At 41.8% G+C, this 21,305-nt stretch overlaps 1 protein-coding gene across 1 annotated transcript in view; it reads left to right on the top strand.

Annotated features, from left to right (window-relative positions):
* si:dkey-288a3.2 (protein phosphatase 1 regulatory subunit 37) overlaps window positions 1-18,112 on the top strand; it is a 66,688-nt gene extending 48,576 nt beyond the window's left edge. Inside the window, exon 13 of the mRNA XM_068717986.1 lies at window positions 17,620-18,112. Within this exon, the coding sequence (XP_068574087.1) occupies window positions 17,620-17,754 (135 nt within the window). The 3' untranslated portion in view covers window positions 17,755-18,112. The remainder of the gene's footprint in view (window positions 1-17,619) is intronic.
* Window positions 18,113-21,305: the final 3,193 nt, after the last annotated feature.

Genomic DNA, 21,305 nt, shown 5'->3' with positions numbered 1-21,305 from the left:
CTTCAGAAATGGTTCAGAAATGTTGACATTCAACGTATACTGTTGTTTGCAGAAACGTACAATGCCAGCATGGTTTTCTGGGGACTGGGTTTTTGAATTTAACATTGAGTGTGTGTGACACCAGACCAGCATCCCCTGAGCTCAAAAGGTCAAAGGTCATCCACCTGGACTCAGTGATCAAGACATTCACCTTGAGGCCAGACATCATCTTCGAACACCCCGCCCCCTCATAAACAAGGACCTGTTACCACATGACCATAGTTTCCATCCCATAGTTTTAGTCATTGTTAAATCCTACAGAATAGTGTTTCATTGGGGTTGTTTCCATTCCCTGTGGCGGAACAACACTGATTTCTCCATCTGGAGGTGGGGAGAACACGGTCAGGAGTCCACAGATGGGGACAAAACCTCTGCTTCTCTTCAATTAAATTTAAATTTTTTTCATATAGCTCAATATCACAAATTTGCCTCAGAGGGCTTTACAATCTGTACAACGTACGCCATCCTCTGTCTTCGGACCATTGTGTCATAAAAGCAAAAACTGCCCCAAAAAAAGGCCTTTAACACGGGTAATAAAAAAAAGGGAAGAAACCATATTTTATAAAACACAAAATAACACAGGTCTCTATTTAAAGGCTCGTTCCACCAGTTGGTGTGAGAACAGATTACGACAGATGGCTTGGTGGTTATTAACGGTGATTAAGATGCTCTCTGACAGATGACCTGGCATGACTAAGGTGTAGGTGACCTATATTCCGTCCGCTCACAAACACACCGCACCGACACGGTGACCTCGGAGAACATGTCGGGGGCGGCTGCTGTCACCTCAAACATTTCCGTACATATGGCAGCTCAGCTCAATCTGCTGAGATGGCCGGCTCTCCTTCCTCCGCATTTCCAATACATTTGTATACACACACACACACACACACTCTTATATACTAAACATGGTAGCCACCAACATGCTCCCATAAGCCGCTAGCACACATGTATGAAAACTATTTGCATATATTTACTAATGACTATATCAGATAATTGCTGTGTGCTGATGAATAACAGCTGCTATCAGCTGATGATACAGATTCCTCACTTGTCATCTCCTCTCGCTCTGTCCAAACAGGAGAAAACATACACAAAAGTCATTTGAAAAGTCAACCTTTTATTCCAACCTTCCGTATTCCAAGTTTAGCGTGGAACTAAATGCCACGGTGAACAAGATATGGGGGGTGGTGATCTGTTTTAGCGTGAGAAGTATGACTTTTAAAACAGTCTGTAATTCAGCCGCTCTCATAGACAACACAGAGACAAAAGTAATGGCGAGGCAGTCGGCAGGGTTTCGCCCTCAGGGAGTCCATTTGGGAAATGTCACAGACCTGGAGGCTTTTTCCCGAGCCCTGGGTTGCATATTCAACCTGTGTAAAGACCCAATCACAGGTAGCGCCACGGCCGCTGTCGCCTCACTCAAAGTCATTAAACGCCTCAGAGAGGCGGCATTGAGGGAAGAGCTGAAGAGCTGAAGAGGAGGCAAAAACCCAAACTGCTTGGGGAGTGATGGTGAAGGGGATGACCACAGGTTTTTAATGGAAATAATTGCAGAAAAATACCTACAAACTCTCTCTGTGAGGCTGAACTGGCACAAAGCTAAGCGGGATAGCCACCTCTCGTCATTGTTGCAAATCTGATGTGTAATTCGTGTCAATGCCAATGAACAAAGTGTGCAGACAGTAGCTGTAAGCCAGCAAGACACAGACGCAGTGTGTGAGAGTTGGCCTGTGTGTGTGTGTGTGTGTGTGTGTGTGTGTGTGTGTGTGTGTGTGTGTGTGTGTGTGTGTGTGTGTGTTCAGGGACTCCAGTTCTTTGTGTCGTTTCCCTCCAGACTCTCTTACGTTTTTTCCCGTCCACATAACAATACATTTATGAATCAGATTCACAAAGCCTTCAATCACGATGAGACATTTCCAACTGGAAACGTCTTAGCCTTTCCATGTAATCCCACCACCTCTAAAATTAGCCTTGTGTTCTGTCTGGACACAAAATTTGCTAATTAGCACTAAACAGACAGTATGGTTTGTTGACTGACAACGGTGTAATTAGTTTTGCTGGTCATAAACCAAAGTACTGGACGAACCTGATCACCAGAGCTATTACAATTCATCCTCGGGGGAACATGAATGTCTGAAACATACAGTATACCATGGCAACCCAGCCAATAACACCAATGTGCATCTCTTGATGAAAAGTCAGGAAATTACCGCAGTCAGTAGGCTTCATCATCTTGGGACCATGAATACTTCCGTGGCAATACGTTCAACACTTTTTGAGATATCCCAGTCTGCACCGACTGACCATAGAGCCACACCCACTCATGTGGCTGGTTACTTCACAAAAATATTCTTCCACATTTCAACAGTTAGATTTATATAAAGAAACAGAGAGAAAACATCAACAACATCCAGTTTAAAAAAAAAAAAAAAAAAAGGAAAATCTCCTGCAGCCACAACGATCAAACAGAGTTCTACCTGTGTGGAGTTATGGGAAAAGTTAACAGTGTGAAGATCAATTAGGCAGAATTAAAGTGGTGCTGGCTTGGAAGAGCATGGCCGGGGGTCTCTGCGGTGGTCTCTCCAGATAATCAGCAGCCCAGGGCCCTCCGTAATCACACGGAGGAGTGTTAGCTTTCACACACCGCTGCTAAAGAGAGGGATTAGAAAGTCACACAGCCTGATAAATACAGGGTAGGATGGGGAGAGGAGAGAGAGAGAGAGAGAGAGGAAGAGACAGCTGGTAGGTGTGTGTTCTGGTAGCTCGGGCCGTCTAAGGTCAGGGAGTAGAGACTTCTGTTTTGTTGGAGAGAAACTAATCTATGACAGACTTCAGTTAAAAAAAAAAAAGAACTCATTTGTAAAGATAGTAGTTGCTGGCTTTGATTCCAAAAACTGAAATGAGCATTCCCACGCTGTGCAAAACAATATCAGTAGGGGAAAATTCACGTTGAAACGGATAATTGAGTATCAGTAAGTCACAGATTGTATCTGCTACTATCCACCTATTCAGCAAGATTTCCAGGTAGGACCGAGGATTACCAACCAGCAACGTGGGCAACTGCCTCGAAGACCTCTGAACTGGGATCACTGCATCAAAACAATATACAATCTGTACTGCTGCAGGTCAATATGTCTAACACCCTGATCATACGCTGCATCCTGAATAAATGTCTATTTTTTAGGCAGATGGGGAGTGTTGGTAGGAAAATATCAGGTGTTGCTCTTCTTTTTTTTACTTCTTTTGTTGTTTTCTGTGTGTGTGTGTGTGTGTGTGTGTGTGTGTGTGTGTGTGTGTGTGTGTGTGCTCAGGTTGACCGCATTTGGAATGATTGTCCTCTGGTTTAGTTGTATTGTCCATGGTTCCCAGTTTGGATTGGAGCTCTTTTGAAAACGTTATCATTAATTTGTGCGCGTCAGGTTTGGGGAAGTTTTTCCAGAAGTCAGTTTCAAGTTTGGTCCGCATGAAGAAATTTAACCCACATCCTACGGAGGCCCCAAAGTCCCAGGTCTGCTGTGTTTATGGGTTGTAATTTAATCAAGTGCAAATTTGTTTGTGAATGCGCACCACTAAATTATAATACTAACTGAAATTAACAAGAGCCTTGAACCAGATCCTCTATAATTACCTAGTGACGTGTCAAAGACCAGTTTTGATGTCTTTAGTTTATTCATATACAAATAATTAAATTTGTTTAAATGGATACGATTGATGTTAATCTATATATTTTATATCCCTCCCTACTTTCTGACATTCACAAATATGTAGTTTCATTTTCAGAAAACACTTAGTAATTTCCTAAACCAGCTGCTCACTGTATTATAATCAAACGAACAGGAAGGGGACTATTTTTCCCATCAGCCAAATGAAAGCATTTGAATGGAATTGGGTTCACTGCCCAGAGAATGTTTACATTTTTATAATTCTTTATTTCTTGTCATGTCACACTAAAACAATTATAGTCACAGTGTCATTTAGAGATTAATATTGTTTTTGTCAAGTCTTGATTCAGTTGGTCGTGATCTGCTGGTGAGCTGGTCTCCCTGTGGGAAACACAGCTGTGATTTTGGAACGTTTTAAGATTTGTCTGTTCAATACATATTTTGATTTTCATTCAAATATCAGTATCCATCATCAATATCAATGCCTCATTATTCCCTTTGTGCAAGCTCGGCATCGCCCATACTACAAGCCAAGTTGCTGTGGATGAATTCAAATGCTAGACTGGTTTAACCTCTTCCCTGAACATCCGCAGATAAAGTTTATGTAGAAAGCCATCAACCAAACTGCAGTACAAAAACAGAGCAATTTAACAAAAGACGAAGCACACACAAAATCTGTCTCTAAAGGTAATAAAAAGCCTGTTGAATCTGTTTCCTCACATATAAAATCTACTCAGATACACTGGCAGGAGTGAAAGTAATTCACTGCATGTGTGTGTGTGTGTGCACGTGCGTGTGTGTGTGTGTGTGTGTGTGTGTGTGTGTGTGTGTGTGTGTGTGTTTATGCACACAGGGTCAGAGGAATACTTTGTTTTATTCACACACCATTTTTGGAGCGTCTCATGTTCAGCCTCTTGTTTTCATTCCTGTGACTTTTATTTTGACTCTTTCTTTTTTTTAATCGTCTCTCTCTCTCTCTCCCGGTGAACCTCAATATAATTATCAAATCATAAGTTCCCAAAATATGTTGATGCCGTAATTACCAGAAAGAAAAAAAAAAAGAAAAAACGTGTACGAAGAAGACTGCAGTGGAGCCGGATAACAATGCATGTGTATGTTAAAACAGAGCGTGGCACCACCTCCCACTCCTTAAACACCAGGCGTCATTTTCATAATTGTTGTAATGAATACTTCAGCACTGGAGTAATTCTGGAATCACTGTTTTTGTATTTTCATAGGCCATGTTAAATCTGTGTACTGCATGCCACACACAAAATAAAAGTCATTTTTCAGGAAATTCAGCACTAAATAAGGTGCAAAATATTACAAAAAAAAAAATATTTTCAAAAGCGACCGGGATTCATAGCTTAAAATTGCGCTTTCAACCCCATTTATCTTTAACGCTCAACAGCCAAATTCAAAAATGTAATTTTGTTGTATTTGTGTTTACATTAATGCGTTTATCTCTTATTTAAAGATCAGCCAGCTGGATTCATTCTAATGGATTTCTTTGTTTGTCTGCTGTACCCCCTGCATTGTCAAAACTTCACAGTCAAACGCCTTAAATACGACATAGCTTTGTTTCTCACCGATGAACATGAACACGCACACACACACACACACACACACACACACACACACACACGAACTTCAGCGAGCAGATATTTGGTATACAACAGTGACATCTTCAGTCGGAGTGATGGAAGGCTGCAGACAGCAGAGAACAGAGAGGAGGAAGAGGAGGAACAATAGAGGAGCATCTCAGAGCAGTCGGCTGGCAATTACTGCCATTTATAGAAAGAGAAAAAGGGCTCAGTGAATATGCTCAAAGTGCATTCATTAACATTTACTCAGCGCTATTCGGCGAATAAAGGACAAAGTGAATCCTCAGTTTGTTGTACAGTAAGAGCTGTTCAAGAGAAGCAGCTGATTGACTTAATGCTGCTGTGTACAGTGTTTGGGAATGGAACGCATCCCACCACACCACCAGGAGGGTTGAACACCTCACCGAGTCAAAGTGGGATTCTCTGTTGTAGGGAAACGTATTGAAGCTTCTCAGCCGATGTGAACATCTATTGTTCTTAATAACCCCGACATCAAATTATTTAGGCTCTATTTAATATTCATGCAACTTTTTAAAGATGTATTATTTCTTTATTCATTTTTGTGTATGAATATATTCACAGGTACGTACACGGATACATGCGGAGAAACTGTGTATTTCTTCCTGACCATCAAACATCCACCCGGTGTGTTTGATTTCTTTCCATTTGACTGAATTATGACGATTGTGGAAAAAATCGTGTCACGGCAAAAGAAAGAGAACATAACTGCAAAAATGATGAGTGCGTTCAGAGAGTATTATCTGTTCATCTTTTTTACGATAATATACTTCCACGTAAAGGTCAAAGGTCACTTTAACTCCTCTATTCAACATTCATAAAACTCTTAATAAATGTTTTGCGACACACTTTAATGTAGCTGTAAATGATTATTCATCATTTCTCCGCCCGTATTGAACACATTTATAAAGCTTTAAACTTGCCTGTGAACCAATTGTATGCTTAATAAACGCTTTATAACACAGGATGTGTTGATGTATGTGATTATAGCAGAAGCAGTAATTTACTCTTCAGATACCAGTTATGGAGGAGTTACAATCACTGATAACGTATGAATAAACTTTTATTTTAATAAGCTAAAGAATTGTTGACTGTTCAGACTCGACCCTTGTGTTTGTTTTTTTAGTGACGCTCTGACCAAAACCTTATCAAATGAACCATCGTTTTTCGCATAATTAGATTTAATATCTAGTATCTTGTTTTTTTGTAGAACACGTGTGCATTGTGAAAATTGTTAGTGTGCTCAGCTCTTCAGACCATAAAGGCAGAACACTGCTCTGCAAGACACGGGGCCTTCATTTAATACATACAAACTGTGCAATTATCTTTTGTGTCAATTAATAGTTTATTTAAAGACTTTTCCACCCTGACAAGAGACGAATTTAGAAAAAAAAAAAAGAGAAAAAAAACACAAATCCTGAAATTCATTTGAAATGTATCATATGTGAGTCAGTAAATGTTTATGAGCCAGGGAGGAAATCAATAACTTACACCTCCAAATATAAAGCACTCGCCTCAACAATATGACTTAAAAAAATAAATAAAAAAGACACAATACGCCACTCGCATAACACTTGAAACTGGCATCTGAGATGTCATTTACATATATTAGCATATAAAGTAATTGGCACAGATGCCAAGGAAGCAGCCGCAAACAGATTAATTGTCATCGAGCAGTCGTGGTGACATAGTTAAAAATGAGCTCCTTTTAAGGCACCAATTATCAGAGAATTTCCAAAGTAACCTTTTTTCATCAGCGACTCCCTTCCCCACTGTTGTCGTCTCTCAATCACACACACACACACACATACACACACACACATGCACACACACACACACACAGAGTGGGAGACAGACATGTAATATGCATAGTATCAGCATCCTAAATGTATAAATATTGTAAATAGCTGTCTGTCGTCTTTCAAGTTGTGCCTTTGAAATCGGGCCGCGCCGCGTCCCGCTCTGAAAATGAGCACATGTGCCTTTGTTTAGCCCGAGACGAGAACAAACGGCGAATTTTCACACACACTCATTGTGAGAATGCGTAATGAATTTTCACAGATAGAAATAAGAATGCCTCTGCTGGGACTTCCATATGCTGTTTTCCTCTGTCTTTCTTTTTTTTTTTTTTTATGAACACATTTTAATGCTCAGCGAGCCCTGGTTTAGGCTCAGGTATTGTTTTGCTTCACGCGTGTTAGTGTGTGTGTGTGTGTGTGTGTGTGTGTGTGTGTGTGTGTGTGTGTGTGTGTGTGTGTGAGTGTGGAAATGTTAAAATTGATCCGCCTCTGAACTTGAACATGTTTTCTCGTTCGACAGAGACCATCGTCTTCCCTCTCTACCGCGTTATCCCCACGCTGATTTCAAAATAAGACTTCACTCAGCACACGCCTCCTCATGTTGCTGCCTCCGTCTGACCGCGTTGACTCTGACAGTGTGTGTTTCGACATAACCGGCCCGTCCTGAGCCAGGGCCAACAGATTGGAGCCGTCGTTTCTTTCCCCTCCCAGCTAATAATAATTGGATCGTGGCTCCATTTGCGGGGTCGTCTTCTAGAATGCAGAGCCAACAAATGAGCCAGTTTAAGCCGCCTGCACCTCGGAGAGCTTTAAAAAACGCTCGTTCCCGGCAGCCACTGTGCAGCCATCTTAACTAATGTGGGGACTAGAGAGAGAGAGAGAGAGAGAGAGAGAGAGAGAGAGAGAGAGAGAGAGAGAGAGAGAGAGAGAGAGAGAGAGAGAGAGAGACCGATCCCACGTGGAAACATCAGGCGAGGAGGAAGGGGGCTTAATCAGAACCTCCCAGATGTGTTGTAGTTGAATTAGGGTTCACTATTGACCACAGCTGCAGAGGATAAGGCCAGGCGTACCTGACGTGTCGTGTCTCACTGCTAACACTCACCCGTGTGATCATCAGGCTTCTAGCTGTCTTCTGCTGCCATCTTGTTGTCTGTTAGGAGCAGTCCTCTGCTAGTCCTCTCCTTGCATTTTTCTTTTCTTCTTCTTTTTCTAATTAAAGTCCTTGCTCACTATGGATTGTGACTCACCACCACGTGTTATGCAGTGGAAGGATTTTGAAGTGCATTTAGTCAAGTGGCGTTTTTCAGTGCAGTTTACTTGTGTATTTCTATTTGTGTGCTGCTTTAAAGAGATGTTGTACTTTTTACTGCACTACATGTTTTTGATAACTTTGGTTGCTAATTATACTGCATATTGAAAATGCACATAAACCGCAGAACATGTGATCAATTTATCAATATGATGTGTTGGTTAACTATATATAAAGTAGTAAACATTAGCCCCACCAGAAACAGTTACAACATTAAAATGCTGCAGAAATGACAATGCATCAGTAATGATAATCCAGTAATAACAATAAGAAGAAGACAAATTATAATAATTATTATTTGTATTATTTGTATCGTTATTTATAATAAAATAAATCAGCAGTCATTTTAGTGTCAAGTGCAGTAAATATCAGCTGAACATGCTAAGGGCTGGCAAATGTAACCACTGAGAAAAACAGACTAACTCAATGTTTAGAGACCGTTGTGGTTCAATAATGATTGACGGTCACTGATGCTCTTCTGGACTGGAACACAGATTCAACAGAAAGGTCCAACAGTGTTCTCCCTGTCATGTAACACTGTGGGAACATCAACTAGATGGAGGCTTGAATCACTTCCTTCTTCTTCTTCTTCTGGGGACAAAAGTATTTTGCATGTCTGAATCATACCGTTTTATCACTGTTAAAGTAGTTATTATTGAATTCTATATGAATATAAAGAGGAGGTTCCACAATGTTGCCCAGAATATATATATATATATATATATATATATATATATATATATATATAAGCAAGCAGGAAGGCAGCAGAAACACACTAAAAACTCTCTGATGGGCACAAGAGATTGTGGTGGAAGTGGCCTCAAGCGTGAAACCTCTCCACAGCTATTGGCAACCAAAGCTACCAGTAATGATACTCTAAGCGAGGTCATTCTGCTGAACAAGCACCTATCCTTTTGATATGATGAGTCCATCTTCAGAGTTTATTGTTACTTATTAACCATTATCATTTTGCTGTAGCTTCCCAGTAGTCTTCCTGATTCCTGACTGAATCCAAAAATTCAAATTTTTGGTCAAAGTGCTTATGTTTTAGCGTCTCACCAAACCCTTCTAAAGACCTGACGCAGGTTTCTGCATGATGATGTTGCTACATATGAACTCCCTAACCCGCCTCATGGTGCTGTACGAGGTACTGATCCATAATCAGTGTATTAGCTACAGTAACTAAGAAGACTTTAAGTACTTAATAACAGGTACTTAACGTGAAGTAAACCTACTAACAACATCTGTATTTGAACACAATCTTTTTTTTCTAAACCTAAGAAAAGTTTTGTTGCCTAAATGTCACCAAGGAGATCTAACCAAGCCGCCGTAGTACACACACACACACACACACACACACATATACATACCTATATATACCAACCAGTCAAACGGAGCCGTTGTCACACACACACACCAGTATTTTGACATGGCAGAAAATGGAGGAGAATGTGGATAAAGAAGTAGTTGTTTGGTTACAAATAAAAAAGGAGTTCCCCCTGGCATCGGGAAAGAGTTTGTTTGGAATTTCACCACTGACAGCCAGTGTGGAAGTGTGTGTCTGTGTGTGAGTGTGTGTGTGTGTGTGTGTGTGTGTGTGTGTGTGTGTGTGCTCCCATGTGTGTTTATACTCCTTAATGATTTTCTAATTCAGGGCCAGCAGGAACCTGCCTTTATCTCTATTAGTTTAGTAGCCGGGCAAACAAAGAGAGTCTGTGGCCGTGGCACCGAGCCAGAGGAAGACTCAGCTGTAAAAGCACTTGTCCATCTGCGTCTCCTCCTCCTCCTCCTCCTCCTCCTCTTCCCCCTCCTCCTCCTCCCCCACTCGTATTCCCTCTCTCTGGGTGTGAAAGATGGGGAGAGAGAAAAAGAAAAACATCTTGATACGAGGCTCAGCAGTCCACCTACTCAGTCTAGAGGTATTGATTGTTCCACTCGCTGATCAAATGCAACAAAAAAAAAAAAAAGAAGCAGTGTGGATTAGGCGACGCAGTGTGTGTGTTCGTGGGATCAGTGAATGAGTTTTGCTCTGCTGAAAGCCTGGCACCGCTCTCCTGTGTAACAACATATTACAGCAGGACATTCCCATGAGATGTGGAGCAATTTTACACATCAAAATGTACAAGAAGGAATCAGACACCAAAATATCATTAATAGCAATCCAACATTTTAAGAAAGTGGAACACAAAAACAATGATCGGCTGCTGTCAAATATGCTTCTTCGTGGAAAAATGTATTATTTTTTATTGTCGATACTTTTTTTAAATGCATTTCCCCAGCTGTGCTTTTTGCACTGAATTCAGCAGCAAAGCTGTCAGATGAATGGTTATAAATTAATTTGTAGATTAGATTAAAACATTTTTTTTTAAACACAACATGATTAAGAAAAATAAACTGAAAATGAAAAATGATATACATATATTTTTTAAAGATGAATTAATATGCATATTCCCAGCTCTGGGCCCCCTGCTAATTCTGACCGTTGCTTTATAATATTGCCACACTTAAGCATAATTTCAAAAACATTTATTACATAGTTTGGGAACAGTAGTTTGACAAAAGAATCTAAACTCAAGGTCCACTTACTAGCTTTTATTTTTGTAATCGATAAGAATTTTCGAGTATGCCAAAAAAAATTAAAAATTGTTTTCACATGAAGTTTATTGACCTCAGAACAGCCGCTGAAAGCAGTCTCACCACAAGGTCCAGTTGGTAGGTTTTCCCGAGCTTTCGATCGCATCCCATGATCTACATCAGGTGTATTTAACCCATGGAATTGTAGATATTCAAACCTTTTTTCTCTGCTAGCCATATGTACATTTTACAAAAACACTGATGAGGAATAGTCAAATTGCCAAAATAACTGATAATATGAATTATTAGTATTGTCAACAAATCCTATTAAAACAATAATTAATAATGCATTAGTCAACAGGTTCCCAACCTTAAATATGAGTGTTCACAATTTGATTAAAAGGATAAGAACAAATATTCACACTAAATTACTATGTTACACAGTTATTTATTTATTTTTTTAAATACATTTGACTAACTTTTCTCAAATGTTAGCTTTTTTCCTGTGAACTTTGATCACACAGTGGGAGTAATTAGTGGTTATGGAAGAGGTGGAACGGTGGAAGGTACTTGTGTACTAATAGCATGAAATTAGTTCACACACATTATGGGGACTTACCTCTCTTTTGAGGACATACCACTGGTCCCCCAGGTTAACCAGCCTGTAGGGTTCAGATAGGGTAACATTAGCTTATGCATGTGCGGTTTGGCTTAAGGTTGCAGCAACATTTTAAATAAAATGGTGAGCGGTCTCCTGGATGGATGCCCTGTGTTTTTTGACCCATCCACCCGTACTAAAAGAACCTAATGAAATGTCTCTATATGGTGCTCCATTCATTCCAGTGACAGCTGCTCACCAGATGTGTGTACCCAAAAAGTAATTTGGCCGTCCAAATGTTTGGCCCCTTACATCAGCATTAGAGTCCTTCTCTCAGACTGATACTTCTACAAAAAATGTATAATGATTGTGTATAGGGAAACATACTTTTGGTCCACTTGGGCCACTACACCAAACCTACCTTACAGCTCCAAGCTGTCCCTGGTGGTTTGGTGTGGACAGACCAAGCGGCAACCTCCGGGTTTGAAAAGTGAGAAGTGTCTTCAACCTGCATTCTATCTAGTGTCCATCAGGGGGCGACTTCTCTGGTTATATAGAAGTCTATGAGAAAATGACTCTACTTCTCTCTTGATTTAAACATTGTAAACATGAGTTTATGTTCTCAATCTATAGTTTCAAGTCTTCTTCAACACAGCATGATGTTCATTTAGTACATTATGCTCCATTTACAGTCAAACAGACCATAAAGCAGGGGGTGCTTTAGGGCGGGGCTACATGGTGATTGACAAGTCACTATACAGCGTTGTCCGTTCTGGGTGTTTTCATCTTACAACTTTAACCCTTTCACAGTGTGTTTTCACTTCATGAAAGTTAATTGTAACATTTTTGGTCACCTTAAAGTGTCTTAGCGTTATGCTTAGCTTTACCTTTTGTGTGTTTGAAATGTCATTTACCAGTGTACCTGAGTGTGTGCTGGTACAGGATGTAAGTGTATCCTGGTTTTGTCTTGTCGTCTGTGTGTGTGTTTGTACAGTATGCTCACAGATACACAGCAGCGTGTGTGTGTGTGTGTGTGTGTGTGTGTGTGTGTGTGTGAGTGAGAGAGAGAGAGGGACTGTGTGTTCCTGAGTCTCTTTTGACCTCTTTGGCTCCTGTGTGTGGTGTCATTGGCATCCCTCTTCCTCTCTCTCCAGAAGGCAGTGGCTGTGAACTCTGACCCCCCCACCCCACCACCACCACAAACACTTCTACACACACACACACACACACACACACACACACACACACACACACACACACACACTTCCCAACTTCCACCAGCAGAAGGTTGCATTGCTGTTCTCCACATGCCTGCCTCTCACCCATACAGCCCCCCACATCCTCCTCCTCCACCACCTCATCTACCCCCGGTGTTGGCAAAGGTGTATGTGTGTGTGTGTGTGTGTGTGTGTGTGTGTGTGTGTGTGTGTGTGTGTGTGTGTGTGTTCATATATGTATGTGTCTGTGTGCGTGTCTGTGTGCGTGTCAGGCGGGCTGCTGCGTGGTGAGCGTGCCCTCTGTCATTCACGCAGAGCAGCCCTGTCCAACTGTCACTTCCTGACAGGCTGATAATCAATCTCTTTATTAACTGCTCTGCTGCAGAGAGGAGGGAGGGAGGAGGGATTAAGGAGGAAGGGGAGGAGGAGGGGGAGGTGAACAGAAAGGAAGGAGAGAGGAGAAAAGAGAAGATCATGCTGCAGCTTCAAAGTTGAGAGTTTGTTTCTTGAAAAGGTTAATTTCAGCTGAAGCGGTTTCATGACTTCTGAGAAATAGTAAATTATTATTAATGACGCAAAGGGAATATGGCAGTGTTTTGCAATATGTGGGTCGGGACCCCCATCGAAGTCGCAGAATAAATCTGAGGGGTCACTGGATGTTTTTTTTTTTTTGTTGTTTTTTTACTTAAGTCTTCTTCTAAGAATAAATCAAATTAAATTATTTGAGTGGGTTAGTAATAGAAATTGCTTCATTTTTAGGCTACACAAGCCAAAAAGGTCGGGAGCCACTAGAATATGGAATCAATGTTTGTTTGTTTATTGTTTCTTTGTTAGGATCCCCATCAGCAACTACTACTGTTCCTGGGATCCATATTTGAATTCAGCTCCAATAACCTTTTAGAATGTATCTTTTATTCCTTTAATTTTCCCGTCTTTGTGTTTTAACATGTTGTTTATTAGTTTGTTTGTTGATGACAAGTTGCAAAGCTGTGGTCCCTCTTTCTTCTGTTTCACTGTGACTTTAAAGCTGCAGGGTGGTGGTTGGTTAGTTGTTGTAACATTATAACTGTGAGTTGTTATAGCCGGTATGTTAGCGAACGCTTATCTATTTCCACATCCAGCTGCAACATGAACATTTATTTTGGATTGTGCCTCGGTCCGGTATTCCAATATTCATCTTCTTTTTTAGTCCTAGTTAGCCTAGTTAAGTGACACATTCGTCCCACCAACATCATTTTCAGCCAACATTTGAGCTTTGGTAGCTGTGGCTAGGAAATGAACAGTTTTCTCAACATTCAAAGGAATATTCAGATTTAAGTGTTGTGGTTTCTTGAAGTCGACCAACAACAATCTGATCGTTACGTAAGCATGTTACGTAATAACTTAACCTACATCACGTGTGAAACGTACCTTCCTATGCTGCATTCTTATTTTAACTCAAAACAATCTTTTACTTAATCTCACCAAGTAGTTTTGATGCCTGAACCAAGCGATTGTTTTTTGGGAATGAGAACGGGTTGGAAGTTCATGTCCCCGTTTTTTAATCCTGTCTACAAAACTTGTGACCTCTTTCACATTCTTTTTCTATTTGTTATCATAGAAACTATGATAAATGATATTCTTATATTGAAAATATGGATATAGGAACCATGTTTCAGGGTGCTTTCTTGATTGACAGGTGTTTCAATGACGGTGGCACTTGTTTTTCATTCCCCGGGTCCACTGAGGGTTCTTTCCTTTTGCTAACAGCATTTCTGACTATCATAAATGGATTTTTTTTTTTTTTTAAATGTTGGTTTTGGCGTCATAATCTATTTCCATGTGTTTCAAAAGACAAAGCAGAGAGTGATGACAGGAGTAACAGGGGCTGGCTGGCTGGCGTTTGCTTTTTGGGATGCTGGGCTTTCCTGACAGCATCACACCCGTCATCATAGCGATAATTTATGAGGCGGGAAAGTGCATCAGTGATTCTGGCGACCAGCAGCGAGCCAGGAGTCAGCACACTGTCTGTCCTCTGCTCTGTCCTTTTTATTCCCCACCCTTCTGTCACGTCTCCTCTTTTCTTGTACTTCATGCACTGACCCTCTTGTCCTCCCATCCATATTTAGTTTCTGAATTATGCAGCCTTTCTATGTTATGCGGATGTGTTTATTTGTTCTTGTCTGTGAGTGACTGGGAACTCTAGTGTGAGTTTACGCTAAGGGACATTCTGTCAAGCTTTTCCAAATGTATAAATCACTAACTGAAGATGAGCAGATAAAGCAGGTTGAGGTACAGAGGGAACCATAAAAGTATATTACGACATATAGTCACAAAGGAACTGTTGGAGGGAAATGGGCATCGCAGATTAATGAGGTCCGAGGTGTAAGAAGATCTCAGGGCAGAGTTTTACCCCGTGAGCGGCGATGTCAGTCAGACCGTGTGACATTCATGCTCCCCAGAGGATTAGTTCTACTGGTTTTAATGAATGCATGACCTTTCCTCCAGTGCCAGCGTCACCAACATGGTGGGCCACAGTCTTGTTCTGTGTCTGAGACTGTTTACCCCGGTCTAACCAAAGTAGCACTACATGGCCATGTTCATAATGCTTATAAATGTGAGTTTGTGTGACTTCCTCTGCTATGAACATTGTTTAAAACCATGCCAGGCTCACCAGTGAGCACCTGCACATGTGCATGAGGGTGGCACTAACTCCAATTAAGGCAACACTGGCAGGGCAGTCACAGGCCCATTTCTCTCTGTAGGAAGGAGAAAAAAGGGGCAAAGCTTTGTTTGCACTTCCTCTAAAAGACTTTTTATTTATTGGATTCAAACAATTTGGTCTCATCGTAGGTTGATTGTGTGCTCGGACATTCAGGTTATGGTAAAGACAGCTATCTGTTTTCCAGTCAAGTTTCATACAAGTTATATGTGTCTGTTGAAAGTATCTTTTGACAATTAATGTTGCTGAAATCAACATATGGAAATATAGAATATAGAAATGTGCATTGTTAATTGATAGACGCAGGGTTTGGCCATAGGACCCAATTTAGACATTATTAAATCTGCTGCAGGGAAGATTTTGTAACTTTTGGTGAAAATGTCCAAAAGAACTGACTAAGAAATATAACAAATATAACAAATATAACGGCCAGCATATATATATATATATATATATATATATATATATATATATATATATATATATATATATATATATATATATATATTCTCACCAGAAGATGAGCCCTTTCTTTTTTAGACATTTGATTAGCTTTTCCCAAGTGCCAAAATTTCAAGAGGATTTATAATGTGATAACAGTTTCTGAGCATATTCATGCTCCCAGTGGGATGAACCTTTTGGATTTTAATGACACAATGACCTTTACTAAGAACAACACTTAGGTCTTATTTTCAGAGTTTCTGCCACCATATCATTTTTGCCAATAATAACAGTATACTAAGGGATGCACCAATACCGATTCCAGTATCGGGTGTTGTGCTCATATACTCCGATAGGACCGCACCTAAACCGCTTATAGCAACATGAGGTTAACCTCTCGTCATTTGAGCCCAGCAGCAACGATAACCTGATGCAAAAAAACAGGTTTAATCCATCATTTAACGCCAGCTGCAGTACATGCACAAAACAGGCAGTCACCAGTTCACCATAGATGATGATGAGTATGAAGTCAGCGGTTAAAGCTGTGAACGTAGCGATGCAGTGTGTGTACAGTTTATTTTGTCACTGAATAAATGCTCCAAACTCCTCAAGACTCGAGCCAAGTTCCCATTTTTTGCTTCTGTCAGCCAGTTGATGATTGAAGTGAAGGGGGTTAGCCCCGGAGTTAGCAACAACTCCGGCTCAAACGCACCTAAGGTGGGCTGACCTTTGAGGTGGATCAGTTCTCCTTTGAATTGACAAGCCGCTCCTTTGAGTTTCGTTCAGCTTTTTCATATTCTATTTCTTTTTACTGTTGAACTGCGAGCATGATTACAGGGTTAATTATTCACATCTCTACTTCAGACTATGCTCTGGCAGATATCTTTTCTTTCTTCCGTGAATATCATTCTACGGTGAATAAATGGAGGAGAAGTGAATCATTTTAGTGAAGGACTATTAAAGGGCTTTACTATCATCCTTACACCGTCATCGGTATCACAGGGCGCAGGTTTTGGTTGCTTAGTGACGGCAGGCATGACAGTAGTGCAACCCCACTAAGCACCTTGGATGAAAGGATGACTGCGGCTCGGCTGTCCACGCATTTTTAGACGCAACGCGTGAACGGCCCCTAATAAGTGAATTCTGGGGATAAAAAGTGACATCATCAAGAAACGTGTTTTTAACAGTAAGACTTTTTACTCTCCCAATACCGTTTTTTTAAATATAAAATATGTATACCAAACCGCATGGGATCATTTTGATGTTTTACAGTATAATACAGTTGTATAATTATGACTTTTAAATGTTGATCCCAGTTTATAAACCCACTTCCGGCTTCAACTTCCAACTCCTACACTTTTCATGCACAAGGAACTTCCATCTTGCACTTCCATCCTTCTCCCCACGTCGTCCGGCTACTTCACAGTTGAGTTTTTGGCCTTCTCTCACTGAGTTTAGCTTCCATGTTCCATGGTGTTGACCAGATTTACACAAATCAAGGATAGGGAGAGGGAATAATCAAGTTTTTTTTCCATCATTTGTCATCAAAACAAAGACAAAAAAAAGTGTTTTATTTTCTATCTGATAGTCACTTTTCTTGACATTGATGCTGGTGGCTGATTGTGATGGTTGTGTTTTTGTGTTTGATCAACAGGACGAGTTTCTGATGGAGACTCAGACGAGGCTCCAGGCAGAGATCACCCAGCGCTGCCTCGCCAACGCCAGCCGCTCCCTCCTAGCCGCGGACATCTCTGGGCCTTTACGAGCAGACAGCGTGACTACGACCTGAGCTCACACACACACACACACACACACACACACACACACACACACAGGAGGAAAAATGGCTAACCTTGTACAGATCACCTCAGAAAGCACTCATGGATTCAGTCACACAGACGCTAGGTCCCAGTCTCCCAAACCCAAACAGCTGACTAGCAGATATATGCGAATAATAATTCTATCGCAAATAATGATAACCATAAAACTCCAAATCCGGGTAATAAAGGCGGAGTGGAGCTCCCTAATGAAACGCCGGCCTCCCCGTTGCTTCCCGCCTAATGTTCCCGCCGAGCCGCTCGCCACTTTCCATAAAGCAATTTTGCGAGCCCACTTCAATCGTGAATCACCTAGAAATGAAGAGAACTGCTCCCCCCCCACCCCCAACCCCCTGAACTCCCCCACCATCACCCCCTCCCCTCCCTACAACACTCACACTGGAGCTCCGTGTGTGTGTGTGTGCGCGTGTGTGTGTGTGTGTGTGTGTGTGTGTGTGTGTGTGTGTGTGTCTGCGTAGCAAATCCCTGTTTGCTTGTGTTCCATCATCACTTAATGTTCACAGTGATGCATTGCGGGACACTCCTCGGAGGTGTGCGTGTGTGTGTGTGTGTGTGTGTGTGTGTGTGTGTGTGTGTGTGTGTCGGGATGTAGCGTCATTACTCTGACAGAGGTAGCAGCCATGAACTCAGCCAAGTTCCATCTGCATTAATCAGCTGAGAAGCAGTGGCAGGCAGACGTTCAGCAGCAACACAAAGTGAAACAATTGAGCACGGCGCACACAGCGACAGTAAACACATAGGTCTGTCTGTCAGCAGGTCTGTTCACACTGCTGTGAGACAGGCCGGGCTGTCCACACACAGGATGCATTCTGGGATGTTTTCAGTTATTATCAGTTTGCTGCTTATTGTTCGAGTGAAAGGCCTTTTCTCAACACACACTCACGTTTTTAGGAGGTCAAACTTGGCGAGTTGAACTCCTGAGAAGGAGGTCACAGCATTCTTAGTGAGACTCAGAGAGAGTACACAACTGTTACACCTGTTATCTATGAAATTAAACCTCAAATGAAACTCTACACTGCCTCTGTGATCATTATGTGAGTCATATGTACATATTGATCCGCATAAGGAGCTACTGAAGAAGGTAACTGACCTCCACGGACTTCCACGACCCATCATTATAAACGCAGATGCGATTGCTCAAACACAAACGTAATCTGTTTCGTCGAATGGGAACGGGGTGTTCACTGAGGAGACGTTAACATTAGCAGGCGACCTTCCATGATGTGTCACAGCAAAATAATAGTCAACAAAATCATTAGTGTTTCATTGTGCCAAACTTCCTGCCAATCTTTAACGATGACACCTTACGATAGAGTCAGAGCCTTGCACTGCAGCCACAAGTGACAGCTAGCTTTCAGGTGAGCAGTGTTCTAGCAGGCAGACTGAGCACCGGCGGATGAAATAAAGTGCTCAATAGTATTCCATGTTGACTGCCTGACCTGGCTGGCAGACGTCGCTTCATTATTATTATTATAATAGAACACTATTTATAACAGTTTGTGGGTTTGGCTCAGGTCCTCTACAGGCCTACAGTCTGGCAGGTGGGAGCCAGTGGCATGGTGCTTTAACAAGAAAACGTGAACATTTGTATTAGTAACCAAGAAACATGGTTCACCAGCCAGGGGAACCAAAGGTCAACCTGAAGGGTCACAAGATGATTAACAGGAGGGGAATCAAAGTTATGCTTGTTTTCTTTCTGCCTTTGCTCTAATCTTATTTTGTACTGGATAATTTGATTTTAGGTCTGGATTCAAAGACAAGTAGTTATTTAATTTGTATGCATTATGATGAAATGAGGCTCATTACATGTACTGTAACTGGTAATAACTGTGGATGTGGACTTCTGTACTTCCTGCTGTGGCCTGAAGGCTGCAGGGCATCAAACTAAGCAGTGAGCAGGTAAAGCAGGCCTGTGTGATCTGCTGTGCTGGAGATGACAATATCAGTTTCATCACTCTCATGACTAACACACACACACACACACACACACACACACATATAGACATCACTTGTGAAAGATCCAATGATTGACAGATGAGATCAGAAGGGTGGATTTAGCAGGGGAGCTCTTTGCCTTCCCTCTGTGGGATCTGAGATTCACACCCCCAGTGCACACACACTCTCACACACACACACACACACACACACACACACACACACACACACACACACACTCACACACTCACACACTCCAGACACCTTCCCAGATGACACTATGGATGTGATTTTCCTGTGTTCCGCGTGGAAGCAGACTGACGGCAGCATGTGGCCGCCAATGTGACTCAACCCCCTCACCTCCGACTTCACCTGATGTCTCAGCTCCTCGCCTTCATCCACCTCCTTCTCCACCTCCTCCATCATAACCCATGTGGGCATGGCGGCCTCCCAACCTCCCTCTCCTCCAGCCAAAGTGGCCCCGGGACTGGTTTTGAGCCTAAACCCATGCCCACTCATTGGATCCCCCTCCCCTCCCTCCAGCGCTCCCTGAAGCCCAGGTGATCTGAACCCGATCCAGTCCTGATGGCAGAGGCAGAGGAGGCAGATGCCTGGGCAGTGGGAGTAGGGCAGCGTCCATAATGGGACCGGGCCTACTTTATCATAGTTAGGAAGGAGTGAGGGCAAGGCATGAATATCAGCAAACACACATAGAGAACACACACACACACACACACACACACACACACACAGGCAATGTGCAGAATAAAGCAACCTGCATCCTCTGATATACTGCAGCCTTTATTTAAAAAAATACTTTTTAACCTCCAAAAGTGGTTTTCAGTGAATGACTGTCATGATCAATCCTCTGTGTAGGGAGCAAATGTTGAATAATTCCAACTAAGGGAATGCTAACGTCACAGCAAATTGATAAGACTACAGGGAAAAAAAGTCATCGCACATGTAGTCAAAGTATTCTGTAAGGCCTTATAAAATGCCATTTTACTGCATGTTCCACTGAAATGAGACAGAAGTCAAGCTAAATTGTTGTTTTCTGTGGTATAATAGTAGCACACTTCATATCTGGACAGAGGGTTTCTGATGTGCGAGCAGGAATCTAAGCTCTGATCCAGCAGCTTTCTCACGGAGCTGAAAACCCGACGGGCTGCGTTTCAACGGCCGGCGCGCTAATGTCCTTCACTCCGCTCCGCTATAGGTACACACATCTCTGAAGCCTGAAACTCATTGGTGAATGTACACTCACTCAACACTAATGCAGTCTAATACAACAGTCCTGTAATGAATCCTCCACTTTGTGTTTTAGAGAGGGCTTGATTGAGGTTGCAATTTATATAAACTATATCGCTTTATACACACAGTTGTTTCTGATATTTTGTCCACCCTGTGCAGATCATTGAGGGTACTTGGCTTGTTTGAGCAGAAAATGGGACTGCTGACCCTTCAATCATTTGTACCCACTTCACTTTCTAATGGAAGTAAAGTGGTAATAAGGAATAAACGACTGTACCCAGTCAGTCAGAAACTCTCTGGCCCAGTTCTGATCCAT

Source organism: Cebidichthys violaceus, unplaced genomic scaffold (assembly GCF_023349555.1).
Source record: "Cebidichthys violaceus isolate CVI_PGR_0920_01 unplaced genomic scaffold, fCebVio1.0.p SCAF_22, whole genome shotgun sequence".
Lineage (NCBI taxonomy): Eukaryota > Metazoa > Chordata > Actinopteri > Perciformes > Stichaeidae > Cebidichthys > Cebidichthys violaceus.
The sequence above is the reverse complement of the archived record's forward strand: the minus strand, read 5'-3'. Positions and strand labels throughout refer to the sequence as shown.